The sequence below is a fragment of the Sinohyriopsis cumingii genome, chromosome 6, assembly GCF_028554795.1.
Source record: "Sinohyriopsis cumingii isolate HCF-2022 chromosome 6, ASM2855479v2, whole genome shotgun sequence".
In the NCBI taxonomy this organism is placed as follows: Eukaryota; Metazoa; Mollusca; class Bivalvia; order Unionida; family Unionidae; genus Sinohyriopsis; species Sinohyriopsis cumingii.
This window is the reverse complement of record NC_142966.1, coordinates 159,035,966-159,060,207: the sequence shown is the minus strand read 5'-3', so window position 1 is coordinate 159,060,207 and position 24,242 is coordinate 159,035,966. Positions and strand designations below refer to the sequence as shown.

The 24,242-nt window shown below is 35.3% G+C and overlaps 1 protein-coding gene across 9 annotated transcripts in view; it reads right to left on the bottom strand.

Moving 5' to 3' along the window:
- The window catches only part of LOC149798376 (E3 ubiquitin-protein ligase HERC2-like), a 246,570-nt gene that overhangs the window by 16,494 nt on the left and 205,834 nt on the right, over positions 1-24,242 (bottom strand). For all 9 annotated transcript variants that reach the window (XM_089963537.1, XM_089963538.1, XM_089963543.1 and 6 more), the window contains 13 exons: positions 23,951-24,058; positions 21,368-21,658; positions 20,476-20,618; positions 18,246-18,371; positions 16,806-17,077; positions 14,459-14,657; positions 11,536-11,750; positions 10,096-10,273; positions 7,964-8,087; positions 6,348-6,477; positions 3,027-3,166; positions 1,849-1,944; positions 729-1,015 (listed from right to left, as the gene is read on the bottom strand). In XM_089963537.1, the coding sequence (XP_089819663.1) occupies positions 729-1,015; positions 1,849-1,944; positions 3,027-3,166; positions 6,348-6,477; positions 7,964-8,087; positions 10,096-10,273; positions 11,536-11,750; positions 14,459-14,657; positions 16,806-17,077; positions 18,246-18,371; positions 20,476-20,618; positions 21,368-21,658; positions 23,951-24,058 (2,309 nt within the window). The remainder of the gene's footprint in view (positions 1-728; positions 1,016-1,848; positions 1,945-3,026; positions 3,167-6,347; positions 6,478-7,963; positions 8,088-10,095; positions 10,274-11,535; positions 11,751-14,458; positions 14,658-16,805; positions 17,078-18,245; positions 18,372-20,475; positions 20,619-21,367; positions 21,659-23,950; positions 24,059-24,242) is intronic.

Genomic DNA, 24,242 nt, shown 5'->3' with positions numbered 1-24,242 from the left:
ACTCTCATCTTATAAGTGAGCATATATGGCATGCAAACCACAATGATGCGATGGCTATTATACTTAATTACTGGAATTTTTACCTCTTTACTTTCAAAGCAAACATAATAACTTTAATTTTGAAATGAAACTTGAAATGTCTTAAGCTGACTTGTACACTGGGGAAATTCACTACTGACTCATGCTTTAATCCATTTTTAAATTAAATCTAAATGTGAAGTTTCATGGCATCAAAAGATAAAACGTATTTATATCCTTATTTTAAATTTAGTGAATAATTTATGGATAAACTTTACCAATGAGAAATACATGGAAAAGTTTAATGTTTATGTCTTATTTTTTTTTTTATGACAACTGCCATGTGAACAGAAAACTTAGGTGATAAAAGAAATAATGCAATCTTGTAATGTAGTATAAATTACATGAAGAAAATTCAAGAGGGGGGAGACAATGGCTATTATTCAATACAGTCCTTTCAATTGTATCCAATTGGTCTGCATCAAATTAGATGCAGTTCCTGTTATACTGGGTGAATTATATTTTCAAAAATAATGTATTTCTGTATGATGTAATCTTCCATATATCAAGGAACTTCTCATGGCTCACCCTGAACAGCACTGAAAAAAGGGAACACTGTATTTTCCTAATTTTAGTTTTTATCCAATTATTTTAATGGCAAGGGTTTGCAACCGATTCATAAGGCTTGACTGCATCTTCAAACAACCAACCTTTGCTGCGCTCACAATGACCCCTCGGAGGCGGTCCAGTCCAGTATAATTTTCTCCCCTTTCCTGATCCTGGCTGTGGAGATCAAACATTGAGATGGATGGACAAAAGAAATCCGAAAAATGATGGAGTAGTACAAGGCGGTTGCGTAGAGTCTGGATGCTGATGTTCTGCAAATGGTTGTACTCCATGGGAACTGATGATGGCAGCTTCCCTGCACTGACAGGCTTGTTAGTGGACCAAGCTAGACTGTGGGCTGAGCCACATGCCACTCTGTTGATCTTCTTCCCTAAATCAGAAAATAGATTTGTAGACATACAGTGGTCCCTAACTATAATGTACCTCATTAGAATGCAGCTCATCACTAATATGCAGTCCCTCATTATAACAGGACCACTAACACAATCCTGCATTATAATGCAGTCCCTCACTATAATGCAGATATAGTTATGGATCTAATTATTGGGTTAATTTTACTTGTGAAATCTTTACTTATTTCTTCTAATTATTAATTTTAACTTATTATAAGTAATAAAATGTGATTTCATATAAAACCCAATTGCAATGTGTTTCTTTCTTCAGACAGACTTTATAAAGATAAAACGTACCCTAATAAAAATTGGTATTCCACTGTATTTATAAATCTCAACCTCAGTGACTGTACTGCAAAGAAAACTGAAATCACCTGGTGATATGTGCAAAACATCTTCACTTATTTGTTTCCTTGCAAAATCGGGAAAAAAATTATGATTATCAGATTTGTATAATTTGCATCTGACGATTATGAGCACTTATTAACATATTTTAAGGCTGCTTAATTAGTTAAGGATTAAACATTTTGAAAGTATTTCTTTGATCACTAGTATCTAAAAAATAGAGAAACTTATTTTTATATACTCTTATAAAAAATACCTGCATTTTATAAAATTTAAAGAATAGACTAAAAAATTTAGTACCTAAAACAAAATAAATTAAATTTAAATGCCAAAACATAACAAAAAATTAAGCAACCCCCAACCCCCTATAAAATAAATTTAAAGCAAGAAAGGGATATCAATTTGAAAATCTTTCCATAGAAATAGACTTCATAAAAATTTGAAAAAATTCTTAAATGTTTACTACCTTGTAAGGCTGCCACCAGTCTTGGTCTCTGAATGGCATTGGTTGTTCCATCTCCCAGTTGACCTTCATCATTGTCTCCCCAGGTGTACACTTCACCTGTAATTAAATTTTAACAATCAGGTTCACATTCATATAGATGGGATTTTTTAAGAAAATATTTAGAGTATATTGTATTTCCTATATTTTGGGATATGGGCATGCCTTCATAAATCAATATTGAGTATGTAGCATTTCCTATATTACTAGATGTGGGCATGCTGTAATAAATCAGTGAGTATGTAGTATTTCCGATATTTCAGAATGTGGGCATGCCTCAATAAATCAATATGGGTAGTATCACTCAAAACACTTCAATGTCATACAAATGCATTCAAAATGATAATTCAGCTTCAAGATACAAACTTAAAAATGTTCAGGTCTTCAAAGTGGTCTTAAAATTTCAAGAGAGGGAGGAATGAGGAGGACATAAAACACAATGCCTGAAGCCATCCATGATGCTTGGAAGCAAAACCTTTGTTCAGTTTAGCTACATGGTGCATTTGAACTTTATTCAAATATAGAATTTAATGTAACATTTTCTGACAGTACACTGACAGCCCTGATCATTTTGATGAGGTAAAGAGGGTTTTTAAAACAAGACCTTGAATTTATGTTTGTGTTTTTTTATTTTTAACAAAGCTTTAACAATGTCTGCAGTGTGTCAGTTTATAATTATGTCTAGCACTGGGGCATCATACTGCTGACATGTAGCATCATGTCTCACCCAGTCCTTATTCTGACACCAGGCAGACCAGTCCTAATACTAATCTCTTAATGCCGAGTACCAAGTGAGATAGCTGCTAGTGTCGTTTTTATAAAACTTTGGTATGACTTGGATAGGATTCAAACCCATGACCTCCGGCATTTGAAGCGGATGTTCTAACCACTTAGGGCACTAGAGCAGTCCTAAGCCTTGAACTTAAAATAGCTTACATTTGATCAGTAGTAATTATTCTATAAAGAACTAAAGGAAGTTTCTCTGAATGGAAAATTGAATTTAAAAGAAGAAAATTTAATGCATCTGACTCACAATGATTTTAACACAAAACACTGTTAATCCTGGAACTGTCAGAAAAAGAACACCTATGTCTTGGCATGCTAATGTAGTTAAGATAAAAATTTAACAAACTCACTCTTACCATTATCTGTGCATGCCACACAATGGAGGGAGCCACATGCAACATCAACAACTTTCTTGCCCTGCAGGGCTGATACACGTCTTGGCCTGCGAACATGATCATCTGTTCCATGCCCAAGACGATGGTAGTCTCCCTTGCCCCTGAAATGACAGTCAATACCATCAAACAGACAGAGAAAGGAATGAGCTGTATTTTCTATTTACCCTAACCCCTTTGGGAACACATCACCTATAAATAATTCCTCAACCTCACTGTTGCTTAAATGCAAGTCGATAACACTAGTTTACTCCCGAACTGATGCATGTATGCATTTAGTGCATCAATACACAAAATCTCAGTACCATATATATGATTACATTACTATATAAAATGAATGTTGATTGGTTGAAAGTACAGATGTTTATGTATTTTTGATCGTCATGAATAATGAGAGTACTTGTACATTTTGATATGTCTGAAAAAATAAAAAAGGTTAAATTTAGACACAAAGGAAACGCTTTTCCACTTGTTTAGAGACACGTGTAGATGAGATAAACAAAGATGGATTCTGATTAAAATATAAGTGTGTTTGAGGGGCTTATGCAAGCAGTATGGAAGAATTTAATGTATCAATCTTAGAAACTGGATTGGATACTGATGGTAGTCCAGTTTCAATGCCAGATGTAAGTGATTTTGAATCAGACAAGGAGGAGGCCATAGTTCCATTTTCAAAATGGAGTGATGACATCTCTGTGCTTGAGATTGTTCATTTTGATTCTGGTGTTGGTTCAACTATTGAGCTTGGACTACAAAGTAATGAGAAAGATTTCTTACTAAAGTTTTTTCATGAATATCTGATGGAAAAGCTTGTTAAAGTAATGAACAATTATGCCAAGAAAATGGGAGACCAAGAGCAATACCTGAAATGGTACAATACCAGCATCAAGGAGATGTGGGCATTTTGAGATCTACACTGTCATGAGCATTACACAAAGATACCCAAATATTCTATTGCCTGGAAGACATCTTTATATTTCTGGATCCCATGAACAAAAAAAAAAATCATGATCAGGGAGAGGTTTGAAAAAAAATTGACACAGCATCATCCTAGTCATTCAGTGAGTTAAAGGTTAAGGTTAATATTTCCATGTTAATTACACAAGTGTCAATCTGCCAAAACGCCATTCAAAACATGACAAGATTTGCTACATCAGATCTTTCTATGACACAGTCTTGGAGAAATGCCTGGAAAATTATGCCCCTCTCATCAATCAGTCAATTGATGAAGGCATAATTGCTTATAAAGGAAGATTGTTATTTAAACAATACCTGTCAGCAAAGCCCACAATAAATGTGATAGAAGTCTGGGAAAGAGCCCACCCCCAAACTGGCTATGTCAATGAATTTCAAATGTTGGAAAGTCTGATGGAGAGAGAGGCAAAGTGATAGGAAAAGAATTAGGGACTAAAGTGTTAAAAAACCCAAACAATAAGAATCATCATCTATGCATATGTACAATTTAATTTAAAATCTCGAAAGTATGAAGATTTGTGACAGGATGGACTCTAATGCAGTGTTAAGTTCTGAGGAAACAGGAAAGGAATGCCAGAAATTTAAAAAGACAGTACAAAATTTTCATCTACAACTAGAAACGTGCTGAATAGTACACATTGCTCTGCTAATTCTAATTTTGTTATACAATTATTATGTGATTTAAATGCAAAATTCTACAAAGGTAGAATGACTGGATATAAAGATTGATGGATGGGGATAATGCTATACTTCCTTTCCATATTCATGGGAGAGCCTGAAAAAAAAATTGGATCTAAATCTCTGAGCCCACTGTCATTAATAATATATCTTGAAGAATAAAACTTTAAGATACAGATTCAGTTTTTATCCTGCATATCTGTCATAAATGATGTCTCATGCTAAAAACACATTTTTTTTTAAACTTCCAAACTCAATGTCATGTCCATATTTAAACAGAGATGATTTTTCAGTAATCTTCCTGCATATAGCTTGTATAAAACTATCATAGAGGCAGTTTAAAAACTTCAAAATATTATGTCCCACCAGCCCTAATGTGATATTTTCTTCTTTCTATAGAGACAAGCATAATCATGGTCAAACTCTATCAGATACAGTTCTCACAATGCCAACATTGTCAAGAACAACATAGTTTGGACCAGGACTTGCCCATAAAATAAAGCAGGGACATTTGAACAGTACCATCCACATAAGTGCCAGAATTTTACAAGTTATGTTAAAAACATGTTTTTCAATAATCCTGGGAAACAAAAGGCTTTGGACCACCATTATAAGTGTCCAAAATATGTAGTAACAAAAAGTAAACAGTCTTGCAAAGAGCCCACGTAAAACTATCCATTATGCAGTTTACCATGGAGTCAAATAAAGGATGTAGTAGTCCTGGATCAACAACCTTCTTTTCCCTGATTACTTAACTCACTAAAAGCTAGGATGATGCCGTGTCAAGTCCTTTGAACACTGCTGTTGGATAGCCATTAGGCATATTTGCATAGGTAAAGTACAGTAAGTGGAACAACCCAATTTGTCTGAGTCAGGTTCACTCAAGAAGATAAAGATGAAGAACATAACATCAATGTGTTGAATGAGAATATATAGGCAATCATTCTTAAAAATGACTAGCAAGTTCATGATCAGCAGCAGCATTTCTTTGAAGATGAATTGTATTCCATATGAACAATGTAAAACATTATTATTTTTGTAGTCAAAACAAGCGTGGTTTGCTTTTTTGGACAGCAAAATGTGAAAAGGGAGCCATGATTTAGAAACCTGTGACCTTCCGTAAAACTAAATTTCGGAATTGCTCGATGGAGTATGTATGCTGAGAAAATTCAACAAGATCTTTGGGGATTTTGCACAACAGTATCATCCAGGTCTAAAATGAGTGCCAAGATGAAGATGAATGATATTGGTATTACCTTCAATCTCCTCCCACCCCCAAAACTACTGACAGCAGCAAAGACTGCATTTAAGAAACTATTCCACTGTCAAATGGATTTAACGAGAGAAACTTCAGATATTTTTAACAAAATTTAATGTCTGTGTGGTTGAGTTATGCGAGTATGGATGCATGTCCGTGGTAATGAAATATGGACATAGCTAAGTCTACCAACCATTTTCAGTTTGTAAGTATATTAAATGCTTCTAAGAAAACGGATGTAATTTTCATTTCTTTTCTTTAACCAAATGTGAATTTCCAGTAATTACATCTAGGCTTATATGAAAAGAGGACTTGTTCTCAACTGGACATCCCCCACCCCCAATATTGTTTGAGAATACGGCAGATATGCTTACCAAGTGTAGACAGCCCCTGACTTGGTAAGGGCTACTGAAAACTGTGAGCCACACTCCACCTTGAATACACCAAGACCTTGTAAGGAATCTACCCTCATAGGCACCTTGCAACCATCACTTCCTCCACGACCTGATAACAAAAAGTCACAGACAGATGCACATTTAAGCAATTTCTCTAATTCTACTAACAACTTATATGGGCAGGTCTTATGCATTCTTGGTCACTAGGCCAACTTTGGCTTATGCAATTGAAAATCCAAGCAGGGCCTGCTGGTATGACAAAAACAAGGTGCCCAAGACTACTGGGCACTACACAGCAATATACTTATGATGGCAATGGATCCTTGAAAAAACTCTTATAATTGCAATTCTTAATCATTTTATTTATTTTTTATTGTTATTTTAAAAAAAAAAAAATTTCCTATCAGTTTTAGAGCCTTGTTTAAGCGTATGAATTCTTGTTGAGGGCATACGCTATGTAGCTATTTACAGAACAGGAGATTCTCCATAATAGCAAAGTCAGCATCAAACAAATAATTCTACTAATGGTAGGCGATCTAAGGTTTTGAACATTCCACAGCATGGTCTTAATAGTTTAGCTAAATTGGCATGTTCATATTCAAAGCATTGGATGTGTTGTTTTGTTTGACATACTCCTCATTTTGATGCTATCATGAGTTCATTGTGATGTGGCCATATTGTTATTGTCCAGACACATGAGTAACCAATTTTTTTCTTCTTTAAATCTGTTTTCGTGTTCATTAACAGTTTAGACTACCAACAGGAGCCAGTCACAAATGAAATTAAGACTATCAGTAATTGGTTATAGTGATGAGGGGTCCAATAGTCCAACAATGCAAGACATTGATCATGATGATTATGATGGGTTAGTGGAAGGATTTTTATTTTTACCCACCAAACCCCACATCATAACTATCAAGGTCAGCATCTTACACTGTAGGACTGTGAATCCAATTGTTAAATTGCAAGTCTTTGAACCCCATTATTCCCAATCCATATATCCATTTGCCTATAGTTTTAAATTCATTTATAATGAGCTGTAATAAAAGTGCTGTACAACAGAGACCCAATGTTGTTCTTGGCAGATTCTGAGTTTCCCACCTTTTTTTTTCTCTCTAATCTAATCAAAGAGAGAATTCTTTATTTTCTAAAAAATTATTAAGATTTGTTGTATTTGATTTTGTCAAATCAATTTATTTAAATTTCTAAAATAAAATATAAACCCATCATTTTTTTTCATTTCAAAGGCATGAAGTGTGTGTGCCTTCCGATTAGTGTTTCCATTAGTTACTTTGCACATGACTCCATTTATAGAAGCATAAATTAGTTCTTCATACAGTTTATACAGAAATAAATGCAACTGGGTCTGATCACATGGTTATGTTCAGACCAGTGGAAATCTTCCCTACATTTATCAACTTATGCGACTGCAATTGTGTAGAAATGCAATCCATTATGGATGTGATGTGATGTGACATGAAAGACATCTGTAACATTAAATAGTCTCCACAGAGATACAGTGGAGAAATAAAAGCTGTGCCCACCTACAAGCTGACAGAAACAAAAAATCAGATAAAAATAAAATATGTACAGACCTAATTTTCCATAGTCTCCATCTCCCCAGGACCAGACACTGTCATCATCAGTAATACACAGAGTCTGGGCATCTCCACTTCCACAGGCAACATCTATCACACGGTAGCCTTTCAGAGGTTCAACCTAGGGAAGGTCACAAGAAATATTGAAAACAGACTTACAAATTCAAATTTTAAATGCATTTTTAGTTTAACTTAAAACTGATCTCTTGGATAAAAAATAATGGTCCACCGACTTATTTATATCTAATCCTTTAAAATAATGTTAATTATCATGACTAATAATTGCCATGATAGATAGACAAAGGAGAGAAAAGTTGAAATTTCTGGTTTGTTGAACTATCAGCCACTTCAAGGAGAAGTCAAGGTCATATGTACATATAACATATTTATATGAATATATGTATGTAGTTCAGCAGTATGTTAGCATAATAATGGCTATATAGTGTTGATTAAAAAGTTATGTTATAAAAAATGTAAAGATAAAACTAAAAAGCCCAAAATATAAGGAAGATAGATTCATTCAAATAAACTTAAACATTTAGTTCAACATGATAAAATATAAAGGATATATACGTTAGAGTCCATAAAAAGTATCTAAAATTAAAGATAAAGGTACAAAATACAGAATCTCTATAAAAAAAAGGGGATTGAACTTTGTTACATACCACCTATACTCACTTATATGTCAAAGCAAACAGCAAAGATCCTGATCTGCCATAACATAATGCGCCTACAGATCAGGGTCTATGTTGCTTGTTCTACTAATTACTCCTAATAAACTGCACAGACCCAGGTCTGCCGGCACATTATGCAATGGCAGATCTGGGTCTGTGCAGTTTGCAGTTGGACTTGACTTATAAGTGAGTAATAAGGTAGCTTTGATGTTCTGAAACCTGTTTATTCATTTCATATATTTTTCCAAGTACAATATATACTACCATATCACTTGAGTACAGCAAAGATCATGATTTGCCATTGCAATGCCAGCATATCAGGGTCTATGTTATTTATTCTAATGATTACTCCTAACAAACTGCAAAAAACCCAGATCTACCAGCACACTATGTCATGACAGATCTGGTCTGTACAGACTGCAGTTGGACTCAAATATTTAAGCGAGTATAGATGGTCTAAAATTTTGCTTTGTTTACATGCACAGGCCTTGGAAACTGCCTTTTCTTTTTAACAATACGAGTCACATAAAATCAGATATATATAACATATAAAGTTGGATAAAACAGTCAGTGGGACATTATTCTTGGTTTGTACAGCACAAGAGATGTTTTCAAGGACTTGTAAAAGTTTTCAACAAGTATTTATTCTTACAGAAATTGAATTTTCTTCATATATTACTTTATCATTGGAAAATGGATATATAATGATTAGCACCACTACTACAGCAAGAAGGAACTACTCCATCTGGTAATGATACATGTCATTTATCATTTGATCAACCCAATTTTATTTATTTATCTTATTTTTGAAACATACTTTGACTGCCCCATTCCTAACTTAAAAAGTGACATGAATTAAGTTTTAATATTTTGTATTTCTTCAGATAAATGTAAAGATTTTGTGAAAACTTCAAGCACTTTTAAAGGTTAATCCTCAATATCATGGAGTTTTCAAGGTTGTATGAACCATATTACCCCTACTCTGAATGTTCATGACACACCAACTCCTTGGTCTCACAGGATTTAAAAGTTTTGCAATCCATTGCGTACAAAATTATTAAAAAATCATAACATAATAATATAATTTTAATTTTGGTGCTAAATATCTATTATATATCACTGAGATAACATTAATATCAAATGGCATTTTGAGGTGCAATTTGCAGATGTGAATAGTCATAACACACTTAAAATATGGCTGCCTCCATTGTGCTCTCACTTATCATGCACTGTCATGTGATGTAATTGTGAGTCATTGATCTATCAACAATTGCCAATCTTCGTGCAATACGTTTCTGAGTAGAAACGTGCATCCAATCATGAACAGGGAGAATGCATTGTCAAACTGCCCAAGAAAAACTGAAAATTGTTTTTAATTTTACATAAAATATGACAGTCCACTGAAAACAACTATGAATTTGAATATAAATTTTGCAAACATTTCAATCAACTAACCAGTTTGGGCCTTGGCTGATCTTCACTGTCCCCATGTCCCAATCTACCATAGCGACCTTTGCCCCAGGTGTACAGCTCTCCATTGGTTGTGATGCAGGCACTGTGAGCACCCCCAGCTGCTACTGAGACAACCTCTTTACCTCTCAGTGATTCTATGACCCTGGGACGGTCACAAGGACTGTTAAAACAAAGGAATATATTTTGAGGGACAAATTAAATTTTATCTTCCTATGCATCTTAGAAGATTAATTTTTTCTGTTTTATTACTTTGATAAAAGACCATTCAGTATGATTATTTACTGAAGATATGCCATCACTGGATCACCGACAGATCTTCGCATAGTACAGTGGAGATTGGATTTTAAACAGACAGAAGCTTGGTATCATTTGCTCCCCACACAAAGACTAGTACCCAGACAAATTAATAATTGCTGGTCCAAGTACTAAACCAAAATGTGATTTTCCAATAATCAGCCATATTAAAAAAATTATAAGAAACTTCTGTGGAAAGGAACTGACATGATTTCTAGAAATTATGGCAGTTGTGCAATTCTGTACCTCCATTCTTGTTGCCAGTTTTAAAATTTTATAAAATAACACCTTTACTGCTTTGCAAAGGCTCAAAACATGTGAGCTCAAGGATTTCACTCATGACATGAATTTATGTTCATTGTGTCTTACATTTTAATACATTACTAACTAATAAGCTTTATGAAATCAACAAAGGGAGGTAACATGTAATCATTACACAAAGTGAAATACTGAAAAGGTTCATACGATTTTGACAACAATTCCATGTTATGGACACAGTTCTTTCTAATGATGAAATTTGGCATGCCACACATCAAAGTGTATACTGGGTTTATAGTAGTGTCAGATATACATTTGTGTAATGAAATATTAAGAAGGGGAGATAACCCAATAGCTCTTATCTCTCAAGAACTTATTCCTCAAACAGTTCTCCAATATATACTAGTGGTGACAACAGTCTGGATACTGATACAGGTATAATAACATGGAAAAGATGGAGAAAGCTTAATGAAAAATATATATTAAATTCTATTTAAATTACAAGATGAGTTTTACCAATCGGTTTGTATTTTAATACATAATATAACTTCTTGTTTATACTGTTGTACTTCAGATACATCCATCTGTTTCCCATAAACAGCTAAAAATGCTTTCTCATAGAATTTATGGTGCAAAAATTTCTCATTTTTCAACCCATTCCTGAAATTTGTTTTGAAAGATATGCATGACAAAAACATTTCAGAAAGAACATTCGCCATTTTGGAGGTTAAAGCAGTATAATTTAAATAACTGACCAACCACATAGTGTTAGAAGATATCTACAGCATGAGAATAGAAGAGACAGAAAGACTTGTGTACTCTATAATCTGCTTTCATATGCTGGAGCATAAGATCAATGAAAACTCCTACCTTCTGTTTCCGTGTCCCAGTTTTCCATCCTCTCCCTCCCCCCATGAGTAAACTTCTCCTTCTGCTGATAGTGCCAGACAGTGCTTGCCACCAGAGTTCACAGCGATCTTCTTGATGAATACATGTTGGATGGACTCCAGAAGAGTGGGTGTGGCAACTGACTCTGTACCGCCTACCCCCAGCCTTCCTCCTGCTCCATACCCTGTGGCATATACCTACAAAACAGGGCCTTAATGAATAAATGTAGCAAGATAGATATGATCCAGTTAAAAACCTTACAAAAAAGATTGTGTCTGTAAAACATCAATACCTCATAAGAGGCTTTTGTGCATCAATAATACATTCAACTGCTATATCAAGACTTTGACAATGGCTACAATGGCGACCATGTTAAACATCAGATTTGCACCTTTCTCATTCAGGACCATCACAATTTTATAAAGAGCCTTTTAATATAAACTACATATCAATATGACAATCTATACACGAGGAATTGCTATAACAAAATTTAAAGGTGATTGCTATGTCAGCCATGTTTGATGTCAGATTGTTTATATTTTCAATTAGCATGATTTGCATGTTATAAGAAGTCTTTTAGAGAAAAGCACATATTAATATGGCAATTGTTCAGGAGTAGCTATGTTAGAGTTTCAATATGGCTACCATAGTGATCAATTCAGACATCAGATAACTGCTAAAAGTCACTTCATTTTACCTGCTGCAACAATATGCTAGGAACAGAAATTTGATGATATTAAAACAATCTACAAAAATCAACGACACTGCTGTAGCTTATTTCCAAACTTGAGAGATGATGAAATACACCTACTATTATGCTGTCTAATTAGATAGCTAAGAATATCTTATTTGATGAGCTTTATTTCAAGGTTTCAGGATGCAACCAAGCCTCTGTATCAATGTGCATATCAAATTTTATGACTCGACCAAGCTTCAGTATGAATTTGCGTATCAAGTTTCACAACTCAACTACGCCTCTGCATCAATTTGCATTTCAAGTTTCATAACAAAACCAAGCCTCTGTATCAATAAGCACATCAAAGCAATTTTGCCATGACTTGATTGGAGAATTGTTTCTTTACATGAGGTTTTTTATATGAGCAAGTCATGCAGGTTCAGCATCTCTGGGTTTGGATTGAAAACCTGTATTTACAGTTGTCTCAGATGCAGGGAGAAGGCAGGATTGTCCTGAGTAACTTCACTGTCAGGTTTTAGAGGTCACTGATTTATTATTCTTCCCAAATTGAGGATCGCAATCAGGATTAGTCCGCGCACCATTCCTTGCATTCTGTAAGTCTTTTGGAACTTGCAGGCTAGTTTACTAGTAAGGTAGGTCATAAGCCCATAATACTACAGTTGCATAACAATATTTCAATAATGATCAATAATGCAGCATGCCATGTAACAATAAAATTAACATACAATAAAAATTTAAAAAAGGGACAAGCAATTACATTTACTATGTAGTAAAGAGAAGTGGGAATAATACGAGATAGCTGTCATATTACATATGGGTGGAAGAAATATGTGTAAAATAAATTATTTATTTAATTATGAAATGGTCAAAATGCATACTGTGCACGTTAAGATATGATGACTGGATTCTAAGACTTCATTAAGGAAGACATGATGACTGGATTCTAAGACTTCATTAAGGAAGACATGATGACTGGATTCTAAGACTTCATTAAGGAAGACATGATGACTGGATTCTAAGACTTCATTAAGGAAGACATGATGACTGGATTCTAAGACTACATTAAGGAAGACATGATGACTGGATTCTAAGACTTCATTAAGGAAGACATGATGACTGGATTCTAAGACTTCATTAAGGAAGACATGATGACTGGATTCTAAGACTACATTAAGGAAGACATGATGACTGGATTCTAAGACTTCATTAAGGAATAGAAGACTTCTTCCCATAGGTATTTCTTCCTAAAAGTCCAGGCATGAATCTGTTTCTAAGAAATGTTTTAAATGGGCAAAGTAAAACAAAATATTACCTTCTATTTGGCTTTTGTCATATAACATAAATATATGTTGATTAAGAGGAATGTCATTATGCCATCTTTTCTCTAGTGCAAAATTATGGGTGGAACATCTGAATCTGGTTAATACAATTTAATAGATGGGTAGGTAAGTCAGTGGGTATATAAAACAAAATGTATCATAAAATATAAAAGTGATATGCTTTATGTGATTTTCTTTGCCAGGTAAATTCTAATCCTGAATTAAATATTCTTCAAGATGTCTGAAGTTGAGCAAATATGTGTTGATTATTTACATAATATAAGAAGTCAATATATGGAAACTTTCACTTGGAAATGGCTTACTTCAGGATGCAATGGCTGCATTATGTGGTCTTTCATTACCCTAAATATCAATAGAAACAGGTTTTCTTAATGTAAAGCTTCATACCAAATTTGACTCCATGAAGTTCTTTAAAAGTTAAACAGCAAAAACAAAATCTGCAAGTTGATGTTATGTGGTTAATGGACATGGGCAGCACTATATAACCCTACACAGATATGGTGATTGCATACAAATCAGATGGAGTAAACTTCCCCAACATGAGAAAATTTCAAAAATCACGAAATGGCACAAAACTGATGGTATCTGCAAAGTCTCATGAATATGTGTATCAACCAGGCATGAGCAGTAGTAACTGATGACTGCTGGCATCTGGCACCAAATACCTCCATTCAGGGGGACACCACTCTTGTCTGACTTCTGCCACAGCAAGCAGATGACTAGTACTTCTTTGTTAAAACAAACCAAAGACATAGTGAATATCTTTCTGTTATTAGGAGAGAAGTAGTGTATATATTCCTAATGCATTATGATTATCTTACTGGTACATACTTATTGAAGAAACATGCAAGAAAGAGATCACATGTACCTTGCCATCTGCTGTGACAGCAAACAGTGTTTGTTCTCCTCCGATTAGTTGTACTGGCCTCATTGCAGCCAGAGCCTCACAGCTGACTGGCAACTTGACCTTTGCTCCTTCGACTCCACCCAGCTGACCTCTGTGGTTGTGACCCCAACCCCAAATCTGTCCACTACCTCCCCAGGATAATGTCCAGTCTTCTGGTTTCCTTCAGAATGAAGAGAATACATATTATGTAACAAAATCTACTTTTTTCTAATCACCTTAAAACACATACAATTTATATCAATAAAAAATCTATTGACTTATAAGCCAGTCTAGTGATCAAAATTTGTAAATCTGTGGGTTTTGATTTCCTGGTTCAGTCACACGTATCCAAAGAACAAGTTTCTGTAAAGCCCTGTTTCTCACCTGTGGCCACATGCTTGTCAGTATAACGACTGTATATGACTTTCATAAACTTGTACACAAAACTTTAACATTAATGACCACAGATGACAGCAACTTCTCACATAACTATGTGTAAACTTCAGACATGTAGTACACTACATCAGTTGAATACTGCACTGATGTTAAAAATATCTGACTTCCAAAAACTGTAACACGAAACTTTAACATTTATTACAACAATTAAACTTAAGGAGGAATGTAACTTCTAACATGTCAGCATTTAAACTTTTGATCTTTCGTAATATTTTACAAAGTTTCAGTTGACTGCATCAACAAATGTAGAAAATATGCAACTTTTATAAACTAGGACACAAAACTATTTTAGCAGGCAAGACAAGTAAGAGGGAACTCCTTGCAAATCAGCTTACAAACTTAGATCCACATTAGTATTATCAAGTTCCAGCTGAATACAGCCAGCGATGTAGAATATATGATTTTTGCAACAGGAAATCCAAGCATAACATGGCATAAACTTTAGATCTACAGTGAGACAGGTAAGACACGAACTCCAAGCATATCATGGCATAAACTTTAGACCTAGAAAAGAGAGGTAAGACAGGAACTCCATGCATATCATGGCATAAACTTTAGACCTAGAAAAGAGAGGTAAGACACGAACTCCAAGCATATCATGGCATAAACTTTAGACCTAGAAAAGAGAGGTAAGACAGGAACTCCATGCATATCATGGCATAAACTTTAGACCTATGAGACAGGCAAGACAGGAACTCCATAAATATTCATAGCATAATTTTAGATCTATAGTGAGATAGTCAAGACATGAGCTCCATGTATAGCATGGCATAGAGACATAAAGAAAGATAAGTTAAGATAGAACACCAAGCATAATGACATAGAGACATAAAGCAAGATAGGTAAGATAGGAACTCCAAGCATATCATGGCATAAATATTAGGCCAACAGTTAACACAGGAACTCCAAGCATGGCATTAACCTTAGACCTATAGTGATATTATTAATGAGTTTCAAGGCAGAGGATATATGTCATTCAAACATGTTAACATTGTTGACAGAACAGACATTGTCACCATCACCACCAGCAGAAACATTACTACTGTATCTCATATATTTATGCAGGTGAGACCAAATTATACACAGAATGAAACAGACATCCATCATGCATCTCAATGGTACAGAATCATACTTAAATTCATTTCATTTTCTGTTCTTTTTTCCCCTTACAAAGGCATAAAATCAAAATTTTAAATAGTGCCTCTATTCAGAAAAAAAACTTCTCTATTCAAAGTCAAGACTATAAGTTGGCAAATACCAACCTGAAATATAAAGCATCTAGAAAGTTCACAAGATCAGCCAATCACATTCAAAATATACTGGGGCCCCGAGTAGCCGAGTGGTCTAAAGCGCTCTCCGTTACGGATCACTGCCATCTCACCCCTGTCTGCGTGGGTTCGAGTCTCGGATTCGGCTAATGTGGGTATGTGAGAAAGCCTGCCAGTAGCTTCTCGTGGGTCGGTGGTTCTTTCCGGGGTTTTCCCGGGTTCTTCCTCCACCATTAATACTGGCCGCCATGTATAGCCAATCGCGTGCTGAAAAATGGCGTTAAGCCCTACAACAACAACAACAACAACATCAAAATATACTTCGTTAATATGCATTGATGTCATGCAAACTTGTCCAAGATCTCAATGAAATAACCATATACACAAAGTTTGATTATAATCTGTATTCACCAGCTTAACCAATCAAATGCAAAAATGTATACACAGATGATATTTAAGAGTGAACTCAGTCAAGATCATGGTGATACAAGGTTATACATGCTTGATCACAATCTGTTCTACTGTGATCACAAGAGATGTGGGGAGAACTTTCATATCTATTTCCAAGTTTTATCAGAGAGGGAATATTAAATGCTATGGCTTACCTGTTAAGCCAGAGCAGTAACTGTTCATCCAGCTCCTGTTTGAATATCTGGTGATTCTCGTGGTCTCGGTTGATGGTCTCCCTTTCATCCATGATGTCCTGAATTTTTTTCATGACCTCCTCACAAAAGTGGGCTGGCAGCACTGACCTCTGTACAATGGCTGCTGCAACTCGAGCTGCCATACAATACCGCCTAAACCATGCCCATTTATGGGCTTCTGCACAGCACTGCAGATTGTTCAAGCCCAGGTCACAGGCCAATGCTACAAGTACCTGGATTATATAAAACACTGCACTTATATTCTACCTTAAAGTAAAACGTTTCGGTGTCAATAAATTTCACGAAATCGTACACTGCAGCATATTAGCTACTTCTAATATTTGTTAAATACCAAGAGACAAAAATATAAATTCTGGTGCTAATAGCTTTGAGAGATACAATTTCGAAATTTGTTTTATTGGGGATTATTGAAACACCGTCAATACAAAAGACAACCAACAGCAGGTCACCTCTATTAAAGCCCCAATGCCACCATTATGTCCAAATGACTCGTATATGCCAAAACATCTGAATATTACTGAATCTTGAAAAAGAGACTAGTTCAAAACATTGTTGGATTCCATTAAAACCAGATAACATCGAAGAATCATTACATTATCAGCCATGTAATTTCTCGAACTGAAAAACCCTGCCATTTATCACATGTGTATGAATTAATCCAATGTTGATCAGCATCATCCATGGGTTAACTGATTTCATTTGAAAGCTGGAACATGATTTGATGACATAACTTTTGTAAATATAAGAAATCAACACTATGCTATGTCGGACTATCTTCAGCCCAAGTTCATGCTTCAACATATTCCAACACCCCAACTGATCACCAATATTCACCCAAGTCTTATTTTTATCTAATGCATGCTTTTTCTTCTCATATCCACTTAAACTTAGTCAGCTTGCTTCTCTTCATTACCACTCAAATCAATTTGTGTGCCATGTGCAAATGTTCTTGTTATTAGATTACTCACTAATGGAATTTGTTGAATGTATCACATCACTATTTTTGGAGTACTCCCGCAAAAGAACTGAATTACGAGCGACTTCGTTGGCTGAATTAAGGGGCTGCACCTCTTAATTCTAAACTGAATATTTGAATTTTTGATGTCTGCAGTGTGGCAGTTTATAGTGATGTCTAGCACTGGGGCGTCATGCCACAGACATGTAGCATGATGTCCTACCAGGCACCTTATCCTGACCCCAGGCCAACCGGTCCTAACACTAACCTCTTAATGCTGAGTGTCAAGCAAGGCAGCTGTTAGTACCATTTTTGTAAGCCTTTGGCATGACTCGATACCCACGACCTCCCGCATCCTACGCAGACGCTCTAACCACTAGGCCACCGCAGTGGTCAGTTCAGCATGGAACCCATATGTGACTTACCTTGAAGAATGGGCTGTGCATGAGATGTTTGCCACTTCTAACTATCGGATCCTCATACTCATATTGACGCTGGAGAGCCTCTGGTAAACCTTTGACTAATGAAGCAAGGGCTGTGCCACTCAGAGACTGAGAAGAAAAAGTTATGCAATCAATTAAAATATGCTTTCAGTCAAAGTTGACCAAAGTCTGTTAAGTGCTTTCCTGAGAAAAAGTTGTAAAATATTTATATATCTCAAGGAACGTCATTTGGAAGCATGCTTGCATCATCTGTATGAATGTGAAAAGATTCAAGCTTAGAGAATTTCTGACAGTCGACAAAATTTTGTTTCGAGGGTTAGAAAGAAGTTTTTATACTTTTTAAAGGTTTTCCATTTCTGAGGGAAAAACAGCATGATTGGTAAAAACTAAATGCTCTCCATGCTAAAATCTTTTCTGACAAAAACTTAGAAAGTCATATCAAGAATTTTATATTATCACTAATGGTGCCACAAATGATAGCAGATTGATATCATTTGTAAACCTTTTAAAGTTCTTCCTGATGCTATCTGCTAAGTCTTGTTGAAACTGATAAGTGGTATTAAGAAGATGCTGAAAACTGCAAATGCTGATTGACACATGATGCACAATGAATGTTAGACCACTCCATAAGCTGACTGCTATATGATGCACAATGAATGTTAGACCACACCATAAGCTGATTGATATATGATGCACAATGAATATTAGACCACACCATAAGCAGATTGATATTTGATGCACAATGAATGTTAGACCACATCATAAGCTGATTGATACATGATGCACAATGAATATTAGACCACACCATAAGCTGACTGATATATGATGCACAATTAATGTTAGACCACACCATAAGCTGACTGATATATGATGCACAATTAATGTTAGACCACACCATAAGCTGACTGATATATGATGCACAATTAATGTTAGATCACACCATAAGCTGACTGATATATGATGCACAATGAATGTTAGACCACACCATAAGCTAACTTTGCCTTAAGTCCAGGAGAGATACGGATCATATACAAAACTGATAACCTAAGCCTGACAGCTGGCAAAGCTCACACTTTCCTGCAGCAGATCATGCAAGATTGCTTAACTTGTGCATGAAATCAAACTAACAAATTTTGCATTCAGCAAATACAAGATCATACACTATTTTCCATTACATCAAATTTATGAGATATGAAATGAGTTAAATAATCTCTAGTTACTAAGGCTACACATGGCTGCAAGACTAGAATATTTAGTACAGGAAGAAACTCTGAAGACCTGGGAAGAATTACTGACCCATAGGAATCTACTGGCATGCTTCAGCAAAAAAGAAAAAAATAAATCAACTCATTTAATAAATTTCCGTTTTCATTTAGGTCCAACTAGACCCATGGGATGAATGTGTATATACAGTTTCATGGCAATCCTCCAAGTGGTTTAGGAGCAGTAGTAATAAAAACCTGTGCTAATGGAAAAAGTCATGAAAAAAAAAATGCATGAAACGTAGTCATTTCATTCATTGGTTTATAACTTCTAACCTGATTGTTGCCAAGGGGTCCCAAACACTGTCAACTTGTTTGCATTTTGAATTAAATGGGAGTTTCTTTAGCAATATGGTCGCCATATTTTCTTGGACCAATCCATGTTTTCAAACAACAGATATGATGTAGTTCACTGTCTTTGAAAATCTCAATAATTCCGTAAATTTTGGATTACACATGTATACACATGTAAGAGGTCCTATTTCTTTATTCAATTTGTTTTAGAAACATTAAAAATAAACATTGAAATATTGGATGCAGATGACAGTTTTTACTGAAATAGGTTATTCTAGAAACCAGAAATGGACAGCAGGCAGTCTGTTGGCTTGTTTACATCAGGAGCTTCCATTTGCATTGAAAAGCCAATAATTCAATATTGTTAGGGACCATGTGGTGACAATCAGGTTAGACATTGAAAATAAATGAATGAAATGGTCTACTTTTTGTACATTGTTTATATCCTTGATGCTTTTTGTTTCTAAAATCAGTAGGAGGTGCAAATAAATGGAAGGGTGTGCTAATATTATTGCAGTTTTTATGCTAATATGTTAGAACAGGGATGTATGGACAGCAAAATAATATGCATCCTACACTCTGCCATTCTTGTGTGTGTGTGTGTGTGTGTGTGTATGTGTAATGTACTCAGGCTAGTGTCATATATATATGTATACCATTGTTAACTGCCTTGGAGTATCCGCATCTGGCACATCTACAGATGGACTAGATAGAAGATCATTCACATTCAGCGTTTGTCCAAAATTAGCTGCCATCAACTTTCTCAGCTTCTGTAATGCCCACATCCTCTGCTCTGCTCCTGAATTATATAATTCCCATAAACAAATCTTAGTATGTGAAGCAGCTAGAATTTAGTTTGTATCATGAACAATATATGTGATTTACACCATATATAGCCTATTATATTCTGAGAAATGGCATTAAAAACACACAAAACCAAAGCCACATGCGATTTAAGCTTTGTTTCAAGTTATGTCATGATTCTGCATTTATCCACACCTGGCAATAACTTTCAATAGCCAAAGACTTTCAAGGAACCTACAACATTATAGCAGGATCAGATGATATTCACCATCAACCTTTGAAACTTGCTTATAAGACAAGCCCAACTGCACACTGCAAAGACCCAGATCTGCCATCATATAATGGTCATAGTGACCTACTTTCCTGATGCATAATTTCAGGTAAAAGAATACTTATACAATATGCAAAAAACATGAACTAAATGCAAAAACTTAACCAGGAAAAAAGAGGTACAAAGGTACATGTATTTACAAGGCTGGCATCCCTCTCCAGGTTGTATGTGCTATGGAACATACTCCAAACTGTTGCCTAAAACCTAAATAAAATGATGGATGAGATTCAGTGAGACTGAACATTTGTATATACTTTTTCCAATACCAATTCTGATGCCGAAGCCAAAGTGAGTGGTATTAGAGTAGCACTAACGTACCTAGTAGAGGTGAGCCAACTAGCAGGCCAATGCATTAATAACACACATATATACACATCAACAAATCAAGGAGGACTTGTTTTTTTATATTTTACCTAATGAGCTAAGCTGTGCACAAGCTGCCAACGCTGCAGCCAGACGGGCAATTATCTTCTCATCCATGGCCAGATTCAGATTGAAATCTAAAAGACTGGTCACCAGGTCAATGGAGGGTCTGGAGAGAACTGTCCTGTCTGATAACATGTCCATCGGTGCTGCAGCAGGCATTATGGGATATACAGTAAAATACCACCCCCAGCCATTGACTGATCCATCACTAGTGAACTTCCAGCGCAGTTCATCACCAGGGATACGTAATTCTTGAGACCAATCTGACCATTCACGACCTGAAATGCAAGAGACTAGACTGAACACATGATGCTAAATAAATAATGTAGTTTTCATGAATTTTATTAAATATACCTTACAAAAATGAGCTTACATTTTACAATATTCTCAAGTTTAAATCACACATATATGACAGAATAATTTTGCATGTAAGTACTTTAACATGTTTAACTAAATGTATTTAATAACACCATTGAAACTAGATTATTTAACAAATTATAATTCAGAGAGAACCTGTCCTTCCAAATCAATAGAATACTTTATACATGTCATTTTTCAACACCCAAATACCAATGGAAATTCCTGTGTGATGTCACATAGATGACTCTGGTAAGGTTAGACCAGCCATTTACACTGATTTTGATGAGAATGTCTGCAATGTTTAAACTTACAGTGTGTCAATTCCATTACCATGGATACAGTGCTGTATACAGCTGAAAAAGCTGGATTCAAGTTGTTGCATATTTGTGTGAAGGGATTATTAGTAGATGCAGAAATTGTAATAAATCTAGATTAAAGAATTTGCTGAGTATAGTAATTTCAGATTTAATGTATTTGTGATTAGGCAGTTGCATTAATTGATTTGGAAGAATCTTGTGATTGAACAACTTTCTGTCAGTTGGGCAACCAGCATATGTTGACAATGTTCTTGAAACTGAGGGGAGTTTATTTACTCCTGCAGATTAACATTTAAAACACGCTTGTCACAGGGGTTGGGTGCCAGTTATATAGGTATGGAACCTGACTCCCCAACCTCAATCAAGTGACCGATAACCTTAATTTATTTTCAACAAGCCCCTGTAAAGATAGCCATGAAAATATTGACAGTAATATTTATAAAAAAAATAAGGTTCACGAAGGTGGAGCAAAGAAAATTACCACAGTTGCAATCAATTAGTAATGAGAATATTGGACAAGAATTTCATGGGCTTATATGGACCAATCAGATTCACATAAAGTAATATGTTTACATGATGACATATAAAAAATATTAAACTGCACATACTATATGTAAGGGCAGGGCTGAGTAAATCCCATAGCCCGACGTCCCGGACTAGTCATTTTTCAAGTCGGACAAGTAAAATTTTCCAAGTTGCTAGTCCGGGACAAGTGCTTTTAAAAAAAGTCGGGCTAGTCCTTATTTTCGTGCTTTAATCACTATATCTACCTTTATTTGGCCAATCATGCCCTCTGGGTATATTGAATACTTGATTCTACCCCTCTTCATGTATACATTTACATCCTGTTACCGCTTGACTGCATATTGGGCTAAGCGACCAAATTATCGGCAAATCAAAACATGTCAAACAAAAGAAAGCCAGTTTGATCAATTAGCAGTGTTGTAAGCGGTTTTGTTGCAATGAGTTTACTCAATCTAGATCATAACGAGCGGCTCACTATGATTTTAATCCAGCGAGTCAGTGTAATTAAATTAATGAAAGGTACTTTACCGACATCAGTGTTGGTTTCCTTTATGAAATGATTAAATGACAGTAATGATTCTTTAATTTATAATTGATTATACAGATGATTAACTTCCAAGTGCGATATTGTGTTTGAAGCGAAACAATTACGCTAATTAATGAGCTGTTTCAGTTCGTATTTAAAAGAGAAAATTGATGTTATGATGACTTTAGAAGTAGTTGTCAAGCAAGCTGATAGTTACTCTGTGGACAAAATGAGTTTGCTAAATTAATTTTGCAAGGAAGGTAATAACGGCAATTCGGTGAAGGTAAATTTGTTTGAAAATGGAGGGATAAAACGTAAGATGGATAGTGAGTGTGCAGTAGCTATTTTTGAGTGTGAACAAGGATTTAGTTCAATGAACTTAATCAAGACTTCTTTAAGGAATTCCTTAAACCAAAAGAGTTTACAAATGCTAATGATCATTTCTGCAAATGGACCAGAGCTTGAGGACTTTAACCCAGACACAGCTATCAACTGCTGGCTTAGTGCAGGTGGCAGACATATACATGGACATATTTTCAAATCCATCAGCTAAAACATATATACATGAACCTGAAGAAGCCAAATGTATAACAACCAATGTTTTTGAAAAATTAAATTCTTTTAAGAAATAATTATGTTGCATATTATTTTGTTTGTTTTTTTCTATGGATTAGTACATACGTCTCATCAAATCTCGGCAAGTGATTACCATTTTGGGGCCAGTGAAAAGTAAGGTGGGACTAGTGAATTTTCTGAAACCACTTGTCCTGGACTAGTGGGTAAAAAAAAAATTTGCTCAGCCCTGAAGGGGCACCATTTATGTGATAGGCTGTTTTACTAACCAGATCTGACAGAGATAGTCCGTCCAGAACCATCTATAATAGTGAGGGGGTCATGTCTTCTTTCTGTGGAACAACGCCTGTCAAACTCTACTCGTAATGCCTCTGCACCTAAGTATTCACAAAAACCCCACATTATATCAAGAATAAAATTTGCATAGATAACTATGGCAAGTGCAAAGTGTTCAAAATATTTTTCAGATCTGAAAGCATTCTTAATGTTTAGAAGAGTGGAGAGTGAGAGAGAAAGAATAATGATACAATGATATAGTGGTTTAGACACACACACACACAC